Source organism: Falco peregrinus, chromosome 4 (assembly GCF_023634155.1).
Source record: "Falco peregrinus isolate bFalPer1 chromosome 4, bFalPer1.pri, whole genome shotgun sequence".
Classification (NCBI taxonomy): Eukaryota; Metazoa; Chordata; class Aves; order Falconiformes; family Falconidae; genus Falco; species Falco peregrinus.
Window position 1 is genome coordinate 43,758,165 of NC_073724.1, and position 17,944 is coordinate 43,776,108.

General features: G+C 38.9%; 1 protein-coding gene across 2 annotated transcripts in view; it reads left to right on the forward strand.

The window, feature by feature from the left end:
- The window catches only part of DSCAM (DS cell adhesion molecule), a 470,739-nt gene that overhangs the window by 308,897 nt on the left and 143,898 nt on the right, over nucleotides 1-17,944 (forward strand). For both annotated transcript variants that reach the window (XM_055802404.1, XM_055802403.1), the window contains exons 9-11: nucleotides 1,440-1,718; nucleotides 11,418-11,537; nucleotides 15,230-15,403. In XM_055802404.1, the coding sequence (XP_055658379.1) occupies nucleotides 1,440-1,718; nucleotides 11,418-11,537; nucleotides 15,230-15,403 (573 nt within the window). The remainder of the gene's footprint in view (nucleotides 1-1,439; nucleotides 1,719-11,417; nucleotides 11,538-15,229; nucleotides 15,404-17,944) is intronic.

Here is a 17,944-nt window from a genome sequence, read left to right on the forward strand (position 1 = left end):
GAGTTAATATATGATTTGCACCAACCTCTTGCACCACAATGTGCATGTACACAAGCGTTTGAACATGACTTTGAACAGCGCCTTAGCCCTTCAGGGGATTTGGTGTCACTTCCTTAGTGATAAACTTTCTTACTCCTAGTGGAGGAGCAGCGGGCATATGCAACGAACAGAAGAAATGCATTGAGCTAACATAATAATGGTTACAAATAGCCACCCCTGCATCCTAGAAATAGGACACTGGCAGAGGAGTAAGAATACTGCTGGGGAAGTCAGTGGGCTAGCATACATTGCAGCCACTTTGAACAGTTTTCCTGATTCTTTTCTGTTTCAGGTATGGCAAAAACACAGCCTTAGATTTGCTAAAGGGAGAAAGGAGAAAAGAAATACAGTTGGATAAAGCCACCAACTCCATTTTCTTCTGAGGCTAGCTAATATACAGCAGTAGAAATATTCTGCTGTAAGTTTCCTTCAATCTGTTCTGTTAAAGATGTTAAAATGTACTACAGAGTATGTATAAGTAATCTTTCAGGCAAAAATAGGAGAACGCACTCCTATATCTAAGGTACATAACCTCTAGGAACCTTCTCTTTTAATAAATGAGTATTTGAGTACTTCCTGCAAAGTTGGTTTTACAGTCTTTTCAGGAGTGATTGATAGAAACCTATCTTAGATCAGTGCCCTGGCTGTTAGATTCCTCCCTTGAGAAGGATAGAAGATTTCGGTTCCTTCATTTGGGCTGGTATTTGAGTCTCAATTTACCAAATTGTTAGTAAATGTTCCAACAACAACTTGGAGAAAGTGAAGCATCTGCATTAATTCTTGCTTTCTTCATTGAATTGAATCCACTGTTTCTTTTGCTTTTATTAAAAGTACCTAAAACCAAACTGGTTTGTTTGTTTTTTTAAGAAATCGAATACTTTCTTATGATAGAAAACAAGAGCATGTCTTTCATGTTTTCCAGTTCAGCTGCAGAATAATAATTAAAAAAAGAAAGAAAGAAAAAAAAGTGTTTGCCAAGCAAAATATGCTTAGAAGAGATTAAACACCAGCTTGAATGTTTATGCCTCTCACACTAGATCTTGAAAGCTGCTGAGTTCTTCGTGGACTGTCCAGGCAGTGTTGCTGCTGAAAGACCTGGCCGGTCACAAATTAGCAGTGTGATTTCTTGTGGAGGTGCTCAGTAATCTTGCTGCAATCTGCCAGTGGTGTCTGGTGTCTCTAGAAACCAGGGATTTCACTGTTGTGATCTCTGCTTATGCATTGGGTAGTCAAGGAAAAAAAAGGTATTTGCCAAAGATTTGATTTTTTTAGCTATACAATGCTCTATGGCTATTGAAGGTGTTGATTTTATATATTCAGCACTGCACATCTGTTCCATTATGTTCTTTTCAGAAATGAGATTGTAACTGCAATAGCTCCTCTTTCCCCTTTTGTTTCAGTTCCGCCTTTTATTCAGCCTTTTGAGTTCCCACGGTTCTCCATCGGGCAGCGGGTCTTCATTCCCTGCGTGGTGGTCTCTGGGGATTTGCCCATCACAATCACCTGGCAGAAGGACGGCAGGCCGATCCCAGCCAGCCTTGGGGTGACGATTGACAACATCGACTTCACCAGCTCCTTAAGGATTTCTAATCTTTCGCTGATGCACAATGGGAATTATACCTGTATAGCTAGAAATGATGCAGCAGCTGTGGAGCACCAAAGCCAATTAATCGTGAGAGGTAAGTAGATGTAATTAGTTTGAAGGGCACCAATTAAGCGGAATTCATCAGTATTTTGCAATGACATCTGTTTGATGGGAAGTATAAAAAAAGAGGAAAATATGGTAATTCCTCTCTTTATAACAGAGAGCAATGAAGCACAGAAACTAATACAACGTTTCTATCTAAAAGTCTTGAAACTAATCAAAACCCCTGGCCCGCACAGGGTGGATGGGGGAGCCCCAAGACTGACTTCCTGGAAAATTTTGTGAGGCACAAACCAGTTCATTGGGATCAAGCCTTTGAAATTGTATCAAATTCCTCTCTGTTATTGTTTTAGTCTGATGATCCCCATTTTTTATTTAGATCAGTCTCTCGTATAACATTATGTCAGTAAAGAAGCAAAGCATTGATGTTGACTTCATCAGGAAAAGGCTCTCTCCTGTTTCCGTGTTGTTCTTCTCCTTATTTGTGTTTAGTAAGCAATGAGCATGATTAATTTGCTTATACTGACTTCACAACATTTTGCCTTGAAGTAGATGCGAATATAGTTTCAGTAAGGAAACACTGTATGTGGAAAAGACCTTTCAGAGAGATACCTCGCCTTCAACAGCTGCCATCCCACCACTGGGGCAGAAGTGCAATTACAGCAGCAGCATACAAGGGGAAAATGGAGGTGTTTGTGTCAGTGGTGGGAGAGAGGTGCAAGAGCAGACTCCCCAGACCTCCTTCCCTGCAGAAGGATGGAAAACTAATTAATGCCAGAAAGGACAGGAAGAAGCGGATGTGTCCAGGGAACAGAGGTCAGGCCAGCACAAGGCTTGCCAGAAGAGGAATTGCCTGCTGAGAGCAGGAGGCAGGGAAACTGCAGCTGAAGCAAGGCAGGGAGAAGTTAGGGAAAAGGCAGGGCTTGCCCTGGTAAGTGGGGCACAGAGCAGAAAACCCTGCACATGGGCTCACTTGAGCTGTTACAGCCTCATGGGTCTTGATGCTGAAAAAAGGATAGACAGCATTTGCAGAGAGAGTTTTCAGTTGTACAACCTAGATCATTCTACCATCCCTGCTGTGATGAAATGCCTATAGGAAACCATACAGAGTTGCTACAGCAATTCATTCCTGTCAATTAAAGCACTGAGTATAACTGCAAATCAGGTACTGTCTCAGGTGTTATTAGATGTAGCACGTCTGTGTCAAGCAGACACAGCCAGTGGACTGTTTGTTGTGATGGGAGGTTGTCAACTTCCCAGCAAAAGAGAAGGTGGGGAAAATCTCTTACTAGAATGATGAATAGAGTTAAAAGCTAAAAAAACAGCTTAGGAAAAGAATAACTAAATGTGTTTAGTTAATTAGACTATTTTAGAACTGCAAGATAGATAGGGAAAGTAATAGACATCTGTACTAAAGAATATTGAAACAAGCTTAAAAGCAGTGAAATTACAAAAAAAAATCATGACAGTAATATTTATATCAAAACTAGTGGAAAAGCAATGGACCTACTCACTACTGAGTTTTGGGAATACTAGCATAAAAACCATAAGCACACACATTATTTAAGGGGAAAACTAGGGAACAGTCCATTAAGGATAGTCCTAGGACAGTGGGAAGATTTGACTCAAAAAGGAAGATCTGTTCAGAAGACTTTGCTTCAAATGAGTTTTTGAGGGGGAAAAGAAAGCCTGAAAAAAGAGGACAAAAGGCCCTAAGTGGCTTTAAGAATTATCTTGGTAAACTTACAGAAGATAATATAAAATGTAGGGATCTGCAACAGGCAGAAATAAATAGGGTTACTTCCAGGATTATGGTATGTGCCCTCTTTCTCTGAGGATTCTAATGGCTTGGTAGAAGATGGCAAAGTGGGAAAAGTGTAACACTCCTATTTTTTAACAGTGAAAATTTAAAACTCTTTGAAAAACATCCAGAAAGAAAAGGAAGCAATTTGTTTTTGTCAATGGTTTGCACAGCAAGTTTGAAAATATATCACAAGGCATAATCCCTAGGTAACTTGGCAAAGGTGTGCCTGAAGGGTGTCCTTATAAACCCACGGACATGGTAGAGGGTGACTTTTCACTCTGTTTTGGGGTGAAAGGAGAAGTCTTCTGGAGTCTAGTCCTGCAACATTTTAGGCATTTATGAGGGCTACTTCATTTTTCCACTCTTGCTTATCTTTCTGCCCAGCTAGTGCTCTGCAGTAGCCTCCTTTAAGCCTCCCTCCCCTCCCCTCTCTCTGCCAATTTAAATGGTAATGTCTTAATCAGTTTTACATATGCGCCTGGGATAATAGTTCTCACTCATAGGGAAAGGGAAAAATATATGGTGTTTGACCTGAATTTTCTGCCAAAACCCTGGACTGACTTTCCCTCATACTGAACTGCTTCAGCAGTGTCTCATTCCACATGGGTCAGAAGTCGTCACTGTCGGTCACTACACGTCTGCATCCAACCTGATCTATACACATTTAAGACTTGCTTTCCTGCTGACTGTTTCTTCTCCAAGCTTTCTGATCCCTCCTCATATTTTTGTTCATAGGATCTATATAACGGAAACATAATATTTTTTCTAAACAAAGTGGAATTTCTCCAAATAAATGGAGAAAAAATGGTGCTTTAACTCCTCTTGTTTCTAATCTGTGTTGTGTGACCATTTCTCAGCAGTGTGCTTTAAACTTAAATGTTGGCTTTTCTAAATGACAGAAGTGTTCTGGGAATATCTTATTTATGTGAATTTTGTGCTTTTTGATATGAGTAGACAGTGAATGGCAGAGGAAAGTAAAGGGAAATATGACTGTTCCCCACAAAGTTCCTTTTTCTTTATCTATTCTATTCTCTTTCTCTCCTTGTATTTGCTTTAAAAGTAGACTTAAAACCAATGAAGGCTGTCATGTTTCAAAAATAAGTGGGAGTCCATACAGTTCTACAGTTTATGGGTAGACTTAGTGGAATCTAAATCCTGTCCATTCTTAAAATGAACAAAGAAAGTGGCTCATTTGAACTACTAGTGAGTACACAAACTTCTGCAGAATTCATACAGCCACAAAATTTCTTCAGCTTTACAACTTGAGATTTTTTTTCTCCATATTTTTAATGTCAGATCGTGCATATCTGCTGGTTTTAGCATTCAGATTTTTCTGATAAGTTGTAAGTCTGTTAAATAGATTTCCTATATTCTTCCCACAAATTATTTTTTTTCATATCTAAGCTGCTCTACTATTTTGCCAGGAGTATTAAATGTCAAAACAAATACAAGTACTGGTCTCTCAAAATCTGTAGACACCTAAAGGTAAGTCTTCACTGCTGTTGCCATTATTTTGTGCTCTATAAAAACAACCAAGTGGCCATAAGGAGCCTTAAAAACCCCTGGCCAGCGAGGCTGTATTTTCCCTGCCTTAAATACCAGAGGACTATGACCAGCTTCCACAGAGCTTCCTTACATCACATAAGAGATGGAAAGTGCCTGCTGAGAGAAAGAAAGTGAGAGGAGAAAGCCTCGGGGCAGCTGTGCAGCCCTGGGTAAGGAAGATCTTAGGGCAATCTCAGTTCTCTCTGCCACGGGTTTCTTGGTGAGGACCTGGAAATGAGACAGTCGCACACTGTGGACACGGATCTGTTGGTGTTTCTCTCCACAATTTATTGGCCAGTTTCAGACAGATTGGAAGAGGGGAAAATGCACCCGGTGGAGCTGAAAGCCTAAACACTTAATGAAAAGAGTTGATTGATTAGAAATACCTCTACTGAGTGTAAACTAGACACCAGAGAATCTACTCAGGTGACCCTTTTCTGGAAACACAAGGAATGTTCCAACTGGAGTCTGTACTCAAAGACGAGATACAAATCCACAGAAAAGCAGGCTTGATTTCCTCTAATATTTATGGAGTATCTTTTTAAAGCTCATTAATTAGCCACTGGAAGGAGCCTACCATCCTTCACTGCGTATAGGGACTGCAGGTTGGCAGTCCAGGTGAGTGAAAATAGGGCTTTCCTTCTCAAAATCTCGTGCTCCACCAGATCCTGGCCTGCAGACCCTCTGGAAATGCATCACAAATCTGCAAGATAGAAGGGTTTCTCAAATACTCATAAATCATTATTATTTTAATTCTTTTATTTCTTGCCGCACTCTTGGTTTGCAAGGCATGCTATTAAGAAAAAGGAAAGAGTAGGATCCTATCATGAAAGTCGTCCATAGAAATTAGGAAAATATCTTCTCTGTTAACTACTTATATCATCATGTGGAATTAATTAAGGCTTTACTCATTAAGGCTGTCTTCTGAAGAGTGATTAAAAATCTATATACACTTTATCATGTGTTACTCATTTTTGACGGGTTTCCTAAAATGAGAATGAAGTAATTATGAAATAAAAAGCAGTGAAAAAGATTTTAATTGGTAAGAAAAAAGAAAAAGCTCATAAATGTATTATGAGTTCAAAATTTTTCAGATACTGCCAGAAGAGAGAATTCAAAGACAGCAGTGGGTGCATAAATAATGATTTTACAATTCCTGTTAGTGAACACATTATAAGTTAAACTTGAGATAAGGTCTTTAAATACCTAATAACCCCCCTTAATGCATTTAGTGCATTAAGTGTAAATGTTTTTTCATTTTGTGCTTGCCAGGAATGTCAAATATCATTAGATAGTTAGGCACCCAATGAGGAGGCCCTGAGCCTTGAATCTTCCAGGTAGGAAGTGAGTATCTGTCTTTTTTCTGATGTTTGGTGGTGCTGATGGTGTGATGCAGCAAATGCAGTTTGTGGTAGAAAAGCAGGGGGAAGAGATTCATGGTTGCAGCTGGTGTTGAAACTCATTTACTTTCTTTGCTGGTGTTTACGCTGTGGCTTTGAAGATTACTCTTGAAAGATTCACTTCCTATTTAATGTTCTCATTAGACAAACCTGATCAACACGATGACTAGGCACTGTCTCATTTTACAAAAGTACATCTTTTTTCTTGAACTGCACAGCAAATGGTTTCACTAAACCAGCTAAATCGACCCCTTAGGTCCAATGACCAAATTTAATAACTGTTCATCTTTGCTAAAGTACAGTGTTTAATGATCTCATTCATTAATACATCAATGGTTGCTTTGGCTGATTAAATTTCTTCCATCATTTTGACAGTATGATCTAAATGTAAAGTACAAATATTACATATAAAAATGAAACATCATATTCTGGGCCGATGTCATAGATTATTTCTTAACTCACTCCAGTAGCCCACCAGAGGAGCTTGTGTTAGGAGCCTTCAGAGTTTCTCTCCAGTGTGATGTACTAATCGCTGTACTTGGGAGCCAGAAGCGCTTGCATAGATTTGAAGTCCAGGAAGTAGTTGTATTTGTCATCTGATCTCTGGCATAAAGCACAATTAGGAAGGATTCTTCAGTTAACACAAAATTAAATCAGGGAATGTTAGTATGCGCTTATAAATTGATTGTTAGCAGCTTGTAAAGTCCATCATTGAGAGCAGTTCAGCGTCAAAAGACACTGGTAAGCAGTATCTTAGGGTACCAACGCATGTATTGTTTTATCAGGATTATTTCACACAAGGAGATAATAAAAGAATTTTCCTTCTCTTAAAACAGTGCTATGACATTCACCGTCTTATTCTGGTTACACTCATCCTTTATTTTCCCTTTGTGAAAGCCTGAGACTGCTAGTCATAATATTGACTGAAAACACCTTTTTTAAGTCCTTTGAGTTCAGCCATTAAATAGTTCACATCTGTCAACTTATTGTTCTTACACTAAACAACTCAACAGCTCATTCTCATCACAGGTCCATGGGCTGCATTAAATGAGAGAGCCTAACAGAAACTCATTGTTAAAACAATTTTAAATGCCCTCCTTTACAGGCTCAAGGGACTGTGCTGCTGAAATAAAGGTGATAATAAAAGTACAACTGTTCAGTCATATTCGTGAGCTATTTCAAAGTGTTTAACTTCTAAAGGGGTAGAGGAGGCCTACACCTTTACAACTAAAGAGAGAGGAGGAGAATTACTTGTTTTCTTTTCCCCATTAATTCTACTTAAGCATATCAGACAAATTAACTTCACTAACTTCTTAGTAAGCAAATTTTCTTGAATTAAATTTATAATGAAATCCTGAAAGACAATGAAAAGTTGAATGTAGTTTTATAATCTAAAGCTAAGTATCAAAATCTAGATCAAGCAGTTAACTGCATTGTCTTCCAAAATATGGTAGCACATAGCACTGAACAAGTTAGTAATTTGAAATAAAATTGAGAAGCAAACTATCAATGAGGAAGGCAAATGTAAAGGTTTCCTCTGTTTACTTTTTAATCATTTTATAAGAAAAATCCTGTGGTTTTACCTAGACAGTAATACAGAAACAATTGAAAGGTCATTGAATGAGTAATTTTGTTTTCCTGTAGCATCTCTTCTGATTTCTATTGGCAATCTTAAGACTAAGTGTCAAGGGTTCACGTCTTCAGAATCAGAGCAGCAGTTGGCATTTTTATAAGTAGTCCTAAAGAAGGCCAAAGCTTTACTGAATATAGAAATTGTTTCTATTACTGGGTGTGGGCAGTTTTTGCCAAGCAAGCTTGAAACATGCTTTGTTTACAGAGCAGTACAAGGAAACCGTATGATTGCTAATCATACACCTGGTTCTGGAGCTTATATGGCAAAATTTAATTTCCACAGTTGCCATTCTGGTGTCATTCTGTATTGAAAGTAATGATTAAAAAAAAATGAGGACACCAAGAAAATCTGAGCAAAAACTTATGTTTTATGTACACACAAAATACAGTAAAATCAATATGATAAAAAGCCCAGTTCAGAGCTTGTCAGTGTTAAAGGCACAACACATAAAGAACATCTACGTGAGTTCATTAAAGATGTGGAAGGATGCATTTCCATAGAAATGCTCTTAACACTTACATTCGTCATCCATCCATTTTTCTCTTTATACGCCCAAAAGGATTAGAGAAAAAAAATATTTTAACAGATAACTTTAATGCAAATAGTATTTTAAAGGCCAATTGCCTTTATTCCATACTAGGCAAGCTTGCTTAACATTTCCAGAACTTCCTGCATATGCCTACCTGTTTAATAACATAAATTATTTCCTGAAAAATTAGCACTTCTGGCCAGTGTCTTCCATAGCAAATGAAGAATATAAAGAAAATGTTTTTCAAAGAGAAGGGAAATAAACCAAAGAATTTTCATATTATTAGAGAGATTTCAAAAGATATTACACTCTTCACACTTTTCAGTGGTAGAGGAGGCCAATAATTATCAGTCACTCTATCACATCATTTGTAATCATTCAACTGTAAGACTAATACAGCTGAAGTGTTTTTGTGTTTTGTGGTGGGGATTTTCTGGTCTAGCTTCTTTATGGATAATCAGCTTGTAATTGATTTTTCAGAATCAGTTCGTGAATACAAATTAACTAACAGTTATCCAGGTGAAACAAGCTGATGCCACCACGCTGACTTATACAATATCAAATCTATTTGTGCAACTATTTGTACTTTTCACCTGCTTTGGAAAATAAGTGCTTAGGAATCCTTTTGTGTTTGGTAATAAAATGAACACAGAGCAGTGAGAAAAGATTTACTGAAGCAAATGTCTTTTCTGAGTAGATAATTAGAACAGGGTGGGTGATTGCCCAGAGCTGCTGTTGCTGGGATTTCATGTTTGATGCTTACCTGTCATGAATTAACGTATGAGATATGTTTGTCAGTGTGGTAGCCATTTGGAAAGCTGAAATGTGTGACAGCAGTAAATGTATCATCTAGTACAAAGATGTCTCTTGTCTCTATCACTGTTAGTTCCTTCCATTTCTTCTAGCAACATTCCAAACAGCAGTGGATCTTCTTTGTCTGTAGTTAGGCAATAAACATCTTAGCATTATAGCTACAGGATAGTGAAAGGGTTTGTTATCCCTTTATCCCCAGTTAAAGGGATTGTTAGCTCTCCAGAAGATTGTTCTTCTCTTTTTAAAAAACAATTGTATCTATGAAGGTGGAAAGAGAAAGATAGAGGGAAGTCTGGAAGATGGAGGCACAGGGAGGAAGACTCGAGCTGTTGTGAGGAGGGTTCTCTGATCCTGGAAAGAGTATGTCTAGATACCTCCAACTTTTAGCAGTCCTGTCCATACCAACACTGGCAGCTGAAGTTTCTCCTTAAGGAAATCCTGGGACTCTGGTATAATAGGAGGTGCTATCTACGTTAAATATGAGAGTGTTTACACTGAAAAAACTTTAAAGTCAAATATTATAGCATTGCAGCTTCTACTGTGCTTCTGCCACACAGGGTTTCTGATGGATAACTAGTACTGTATTTATGGCCATTAAGAGCCGTTTCAGGTCCCAGGGCAAATAGTCACTGTACTGATGATCCTCTTCTGTGCTGCTTTACCTATCCTAATGCTACAGCCTTCTCCCATACTTCCTTTCTTAATTTCTGGCACTTCTGTTGAGGCAGGTGGTGGGGTCTGATGGGGTTTTGGGTCAGAACAAGGAGGGATGGTTGGGCCCTTTCTTCTGTCTCCCCCAACTTTCAGACAAAGTCAGCACTGGCTGGACCTGTGAAGCTGTGAATCCGTGAATCCGCTGTGTATGTGCCCCCATGTGCATATGCTGCAGTGGGGAGAGGAAAGCAAGGAACTGTTAGGATTTCTCCGTTAATGCATCAGATATGAGTGTGTTGCTGTACTTGATTTGAGAGGAAAAAACACCTGTTACAGGCTTTGTCTGTAGCACTGTAAAAAATGACAAAAAGAGTAACACTGGATAAGGACACAAATAATTTACTTTTTTTCCTCAGGTATTTCCTTTGTGTTCTGAACGAGAAAACAGGAGGTCAGCCAAAATCTGTGATTTAAACTGACTTTAATACAACCATTAAGCATTTTTAATATTCACTAAAAGTTTGTGGGGTTTTCAGCATTCTTTACAGTTTTCAGCTTTTCTTTCAAAATTTTGTCTAATCTGCAGGTTTTATTGAGACTTTGACATTTGGTATTAGGCTTTCATGGTAAACTGTAGGTCTAACATTGTCACAAGTTGTTTTCTTCACTGTGTATCTGTATTTGGAACATGTAAAGCTTTTCCTTGAGATAAGCAGCTGTTATACTTACTTGCTTATGTCTGGAAGACTCACTGCAGTGGTTTTATGCTGCTTTAGATAATACATATGCATTGATGCACTTACATCTATACCAGTAAGACATCTCTTCAACTTAATGCAAGCAAATTGTGTTGAACCTTTCTAGACCTGTTTGGAAAGAAAAGTCCTATCAGGAATTGTGTTTTAAATGCTGTCATTTTAACATTAAGTGATTTGATTGCTATTAAAAATGGTATTATGCTACATAACTATTTTTCTAAAGCTTACTACTATTTCACTGTTACGAAAAGAAACTATACAGGAAATTTCATTTGTTCTTAGACATCTGCCAAACATATGTTAGAAAACCTTTCTTTTCTAACCACAACAATATGATTTACCTGTTACTCCATTTTATAACCTCTCCTATGGAAAGATTTTCATTAACTTACTTTTGTATCCTATGCAGACTGGTGCATTTATTGTGCCTTGCAAGAAATACATTGAGATTGCGTGCAGACACAAATTTACTGTGTCACTGGATCATCAAAAAGCTGGTTTAAATTTTTGCTTTCTGCTATGAAATGTTATGTCTCCTTATTTGACCGGTCTGCCACTTTGAGCAGCCTGTTAAGTTGCACTTGCTTCCTCCCGCAGTGCCCCCGAGGTTTGTGGTTCAGCCCAGCGACCAGGATGGGATCTATGGAAAAGCCGTAATTCTCAACTGCTCTGCAGAGGGTTATCCTGTTCCTACCATTGTCTGGAAATACTCAAAAGGTAGGATTCCTCTGGGGATCACTGGGGACAGATTAATGCTGGTTTAGTAATGGGTTAGTCACCTGTAAGTTACTGGTTTCATCATGTTGTCAGAGGCTGGCAGGGTGCAAGAAGGGAAGTATCAGTCATCTTTATACGTTTTTTATAGAATTTCCCTAAGCATGTCTTGCTGGCCATTATCATAGACACAAGGCTGAGCTATATGGACTTTTGATCTGCCTTAGAGACATCCTGGAGCTGTGAATGTGTGCCTGTGTTAGCTATGGCCTCAGCGGGCAAGTGATGAAATGGACAGCTCAGAGAAAAGAGATACTGCTTTAATTGAAACAACCTGAGAACAAGGTTCACCAGCAGCATTTGGCTGATTCCCCCCCCCCCCCCCCCCCTTCAAAATTCATGATAAGATGGCCAATCATATCTTTTCAGCAAAGAATAAAGGTCAGGTAGCATTAGCATAAGCAGTAATTCAGTATGCGCTTTACATAATGCTTTAACATTTTCTTCTCATGTAACAGAGCATTAAAACTGGCCCCACTTGACCTTCAGTAACCGTAGGAAATTGACTGATTTTTAATTAAAATGTGCTGCCTGCTAGATTGCGTCTTGGCCAGTTGTCTTATGGGCAGTTGTCATCTGGCAGGTTTTAGCAAGAAAACAAACTCTCCAAGCTCTATCTCATCTAAATGTGTTAACTCTTTAAAAAGTAAGAGTAGGTGCTCTTGGGGAGAAATCCTTGTGTAATGCTTCATGTCATTTTTGATTTCCTTAGGATCTAAGTCCAAATTATATTTGAAGAAAAAAGGTGAGAGAAGAAAAATGTTCATGTTAAAGACTATTTTTGCTTTTATTGATAAATTTTGGGTTGTGGCAGGAAGGGGACAGAGCTCCAAATGCCAATAATGTCAATGGTATATGGGATTTTAATTAAGAATATAGGTCACAAAGAAGTAATTCTGTTTTGTTGTGTTTGCATGCTGAAGAAGGAGGCCAAGCCAAGCTAGTTGAGTTGTAATTGACTGTGAAGAGATAAGCAGCCCATCTTAATAAAAGAGAAAGGGGTACTGGTTTGACCTTAGTGACACTCTACCATCAAGTGTTTTTAAGGTTTTCCATTAACAGCTCTGAAGTTTTGAATTCAAAGAAGATTTTAGTAGATATGTGACATAGGCAAAGCCATCAAACTGCAGTTTCATTTTTTTTTGCCATAATAATTCTAGGTGAAAAGATAAGTATTTTTCCAAAAGCCTGTATTTTGCTAATGGATGACTACAATTTCAAAATCTAATCTGACTAGGGTGCTGTACAGCTCTATAGGATAGATGCTATACCTTGTTTTAGAAAATATAACATTGTATAATTGGTTCATGAGCAAGGTTAATGCCAAATTCTGAAGTAATTGGTGAGGTGAGGCCAGCAGGAGTAAAACAATCAGATCATAGCTCATCTGTTGGTTCCATAAGAGTAGAAAGGGCATCTGCAGGTAAGTTACTGTCATTGGCTTTTTCTGTCAGTGTAAAATGGACAAAGAGGGCTATTTTTTTTGTACATCAGGATAGACAGGTAATAGAAATGAACTTCCTGTCTCTAAAGAGTAATGACAGTGATCAATACAAACACCCCATAATGAGGAAGAATCTGTTAAGTCCTTCAGGCTTAAAGAGGCAACAGGCACACACTGAAACAAAGGAGTGTTCCATTTGAGTAGAAGAAAACAGTTTTTCACTGTGAGGGTGACTGAGCACTGGCACAGGTTACCCAGAGAGTCTATGGAGTCTCATCTCTGGAAATATTCGACACCCATCTGGACATGGTCCTGGGCAACCAGCTATAGGTGGCCCTGCTTGAGCAAAAGGGTTGGACCAAATGACCTCCTGAGGTCCCTTCCAACCTCAACCAGTCTGTGATTCTGTGATTCATGAGCATGTAGTCCTCTTGCAGATTCATCCATACAGCTGTGTGTGATAAGCTGCTGTCACTGCTCAGGAAGGTCTTTGGCTGTAATAGTGTGTCTGTGAAGAGTAAGAAACCTTTGCAAACTGTTATGCAAAATTTTGCCCAGTTGTAGCTGTCCTTAGGAGTATCAGCTCTTTCACTTCTGTGAACTCCAAATTGTCCCCAGAATTTTTCATGTGAAGAAGTACAAGAAGTGAGTGCTTGCATCTATCTACTTGGGCAATCAATTGCAGACAGGTAAAGTTAGTGAAGCATAAATGTGCCTTTCAACTAAATGACAGGAAAAATGGCTTATTAAAGAAAAAAATAGACAAAGGGTGAGGAAGTGGGATATGCATGTGACTAAAATAGTTGAAAAATCAACAATGGCAACTGATTTTTGTGAAAACGTTATCCCTTTAACATTTTTAAGTTCATGGTATCAGCCACCAGACCTTCAGTGTAATTGTAAGTCCCCAAAGCAGACTCTTCTAGGACTAGAAGGATTTTTAGAATATGTCTGGACTTTTTTGGTATTCTAGATGTTGTATTCATAGATTGTTATAGCTCGTATTTTATGCTAAACCATTGCCCATAATATTTATTCATCATATTTCCTCCTGGGCTGACTCAGGCAACTGCATGTAGTAATTAAAGCTGACAGGTAACAACTTTGTGTACAAGAAAGTGTTGTCAGAGAATTCTATTGAAGAAGACTGCCTTACGATTTCCCTGAAAAATCTTGTCTCCTGCTGCCAAAGCAGGCTGTAAGGCTAAAAGAACTGTATCTTAATATATACAGAGAGAGTTCCTAGTACTGGAGGAGCCCGAACTTGTGGTGGGCCTCTGGACAGTATGGCATGCTAACAGTATGGCAGTCTCCTGTTCCCTATTCCCTAAATTACCCCGTATCTCACTTCCAGGGAAAAGTAGATTCCTTCTTAAAACAAAAGTTGATACAGAAATCTTTGTCTTCCTGTCTTTTTATGGACCTTCCACTTTTAAATTACCACCAAACATAGCACCTCATGCCTGATTAGTGATCTGAGCTTTTTGTTTCTTTCTTTGTATTTTTTTGTTAACGTTCCAAATAAATACTGGCTACAAACATGGCAGAATAGAGATTTTTATATGTCATCAGTCAGTTGGCTGTAGGAGGAAACAAGGAACACAGTCAACGATGTGGTTTTCCACATTACGCAGTTTCATAAACAAGGTCCTAGAGATCCCTTGAGTATGCCATGTTTACTACAACAGACATCCCTCTTAGTCATAAGAAATTCATTTGGTGTATGCATTAGGGATACATACTTGCATGACTGTTCAGCTGTAATTATCAATAATTTATCAGCCTCTAAATGTACAACAAATGTGCCTTTTTACCCATGAGCGGTCTGAAAATCTTCATTTTCTCTCTCCCCCTTTCTGGTTCTTCCACTCCTGCTTCATGCTCCTTTTACCCCTTTACCTTTAACACGGGCAAATTATTGCCACTATTGCATTAAAAAAGCTACAAAAGCCTTTCTTTTTTTTTTCCTTTTTTTTCTTTTTTTTTTTTCCTTTTTGTTTTCTTTTTTTTTCTCCATTTAATAAATTCAGTTTTGGCAAACCATTCTGTTTGTTCTGATGATGTCAGAAGCCATTTGTGTTTTGATTGAATTGAGCGTTTAAGAGCAGGGAGCTATAGTTTCTGCCATATTCTAAAAAACTGAGAAGCTTTCCTTCCTAACTAACCTATTTCTGTGGGGGTCTTGCTTTAGGTGCCGGGGTTCCTCAGTTCCAGCCAATCGCATTGAATGGTCGTATCCAGCTTCTCACAAATGGCTCCTTGCTGATTAAACATGTGCTGGAAGAAGACAGTGGATACTACCTCTGCAAGGTCAGCAATGATGTGGGAGCAGACGTCAGCAAGTCCATGTACCTCACTGTTAAAAGTAAGAACCAAACCAATTCTTTGTGATTCAGATATTACCATTGAGTGAAAAAGGCTTGTCTACTGCATCCTTAGTTTGCAGGGAGGGGAAGTGGGGAGGGAGGTGAGAGGCTGGGTTTGTTTGTTTTAATTTAATGTTGGTATTCAGCTGCATGTGGGAGCATCTGGAAGTTAGTATGGTTAATAAAAAACATTATTTAGTATCAGGAGAAAGGGGACTTGAAGATAAAAAGGATTAACATCTCATTTCAAAATTTTTTATCATGTCTATGAGCTACATCGGAGTAATAAATGGGAAGTAAGAAAATTATTTGGTCAAGGGTAAAAAACCAATAACAAAGAAGAAGTACCCACAGTGACGTTAAAAATATCAGAAGTTGAAGAAAATATGGATTAAAAGATTTGCAAGATAGCATAGATACTATCAGTGCAGTTACAGTAGATATCGCAAGATGCTACAACTTACTATAAGATATTATAGATACAACCACAGCAGTTGTTTTGACTTAGCCACTGGCAGGTAACTTCCAGAGAATGCATCTAATTCTATTGGATCTGAAGTGCTTACACAAACTATCTGTACTTTGTAGGCATAAGAGACAATCCAGTTGTTAGGTGCATGTTAGCTGTAACTCCTTCAAACATTTACATAGCTGAGAATACAGAGGAAATGTTAAGGGGCGCAGGGGGGTGGAAGGGAAACAACCACCCAAAACTGTAGAGATAATATAATTTCTCCCTAAAGAAGAAAGATACTATTGACACTTCAGCATGCCGTGTGTTCCTGAATGACCTATTAGACCAGTATTGAAGGAGGTCACCAAGCCAAGCACTTTCATGTTTGTAGGATTTTTGAAGACTGGCCGAGCTCTTTGAAGTCCTGAGATGTCAGTTAGCTTGAAAAAGGTTTGCTCTTGAAAGTAAAGAGACTTCCCTCTCCCTCCCCAAAAGGAAGGAAAATCCAGCATTCTCCATTGGAGAGCTCTACTTTAGACCATTAATGTTTAGGTTTAGGAGTATTTGTTGTAACGTCATAGAATGAATAACTAAGTTCTTTGAAAGGAAGTGTTGACTTTGTTAGATTTGCAAGTCCCAGTACCTCAGATGTCCTCTCCAGTCAGATTTACCACAGTAGCTTCATCTTCTGAAAAATAACATGATATTCCAACCCTCAAGCAAGTATATTAATTGCATGCTTTTTCTGTGGATCAGTAGAAGTTCCAGCTTCTGTGATTTCCATAACTGGCCATTTTGGGGCCAATCTTCAACTGCAGTAGCAATGCACTGCTGTAATATGCTACAGAAAAACAGCTTTCTTCTGGTTGGCAGCTATGCACACTGCCTGTCTGATCATTGCATGCAGTTTCATGTGTGATAAAAGAGCATCCCTTATCAAATAAGAGCAGGAGCTTCCCTGGAGGGTCAGTTGCTGTTTGAATCTAATGAAAACCCCTCCAGCTCTGAGATAGCAGGCAAGCACGTCTGTACACCCTCACACATCCACACTAACACACGTACTGCTCCCAGCACGGCTGGTTAGAGAAAATGTCGTTAGCGTGGTGGTGTGTGCGTAGAAGAGGCACAGCTTTAGTTTTAATCAAGCACACATTAAGGACAAGCTGCTCTGGGGAAGTGTGCCGTGGTGGGGTTCAGGCATAGGTGGATCCCCTGTTCTGGTGGCATGGTTATGGCACATAGTACTTGGACCTGGTCAGGTGGAGCAACTCCAAAGTGAAGGCCTGGACCTGCCTTGTACTGTGTTTTGTAATTCATGGTTTTCTTTTTCTCTGTGGTTATTCTAGCTCCTTTTCTCTCTCCCCCACAAGCCTGTTTCTGGACCCTAGTCCTCAGGTGTATAGCCTTAATACTAGGTAATAGCCTTGGGCTTCCTTCCTGAAACTCACAATGTTTTTCATTAGTTGATCCTGCTCCACAAATGCCTTCTTTACTCAGAGGCAGAAGGCGAGACCTGGCCCAGGCAGTCATTTCTGGCTGACAAAGTTGGTAAGAAACAGCCTTCCAAAACATAAACAGAGATTAGCATCAACACATTTTGTTGTGGCTTCCTTGTGACAAATTGGCTTCCCGCCTTCCTTCAGTCTGTATGTGTGTTGTCCATGAACAGTAGCTCAAATCACCTGATAAAACAGTAGAGTGGCTTAGATGGATTTAGTTACTGATCATGAAACTAGGCTGCCTGTCAGAAAGACAGACGTGGCAGCCGTCCCTTCACAGCCTCCTCCTTCAATTCTTAGCTGTCACTTGTACCACAGGCATCTCATGTATGCAGATGCTAACCATTGATAGCATCACTGTGAACTTAAACACGAAACTCTTATGCACAGATGATTCTTCTCCTCCATGTTTGACAAAAGTTTCTACCTACTGTTAGTAACATTGCTGGATAAATTTTTGCCTTTCATAGATCCTGTGACAAATCTCTTAAATGAAACTGGATGTTTTACTCTTCCAGAATTTCCAGTGTCACCTGTATCTAAACAGAAAAATTATTGACCTTTGATGTCAAAGATGGTAGGCAAAT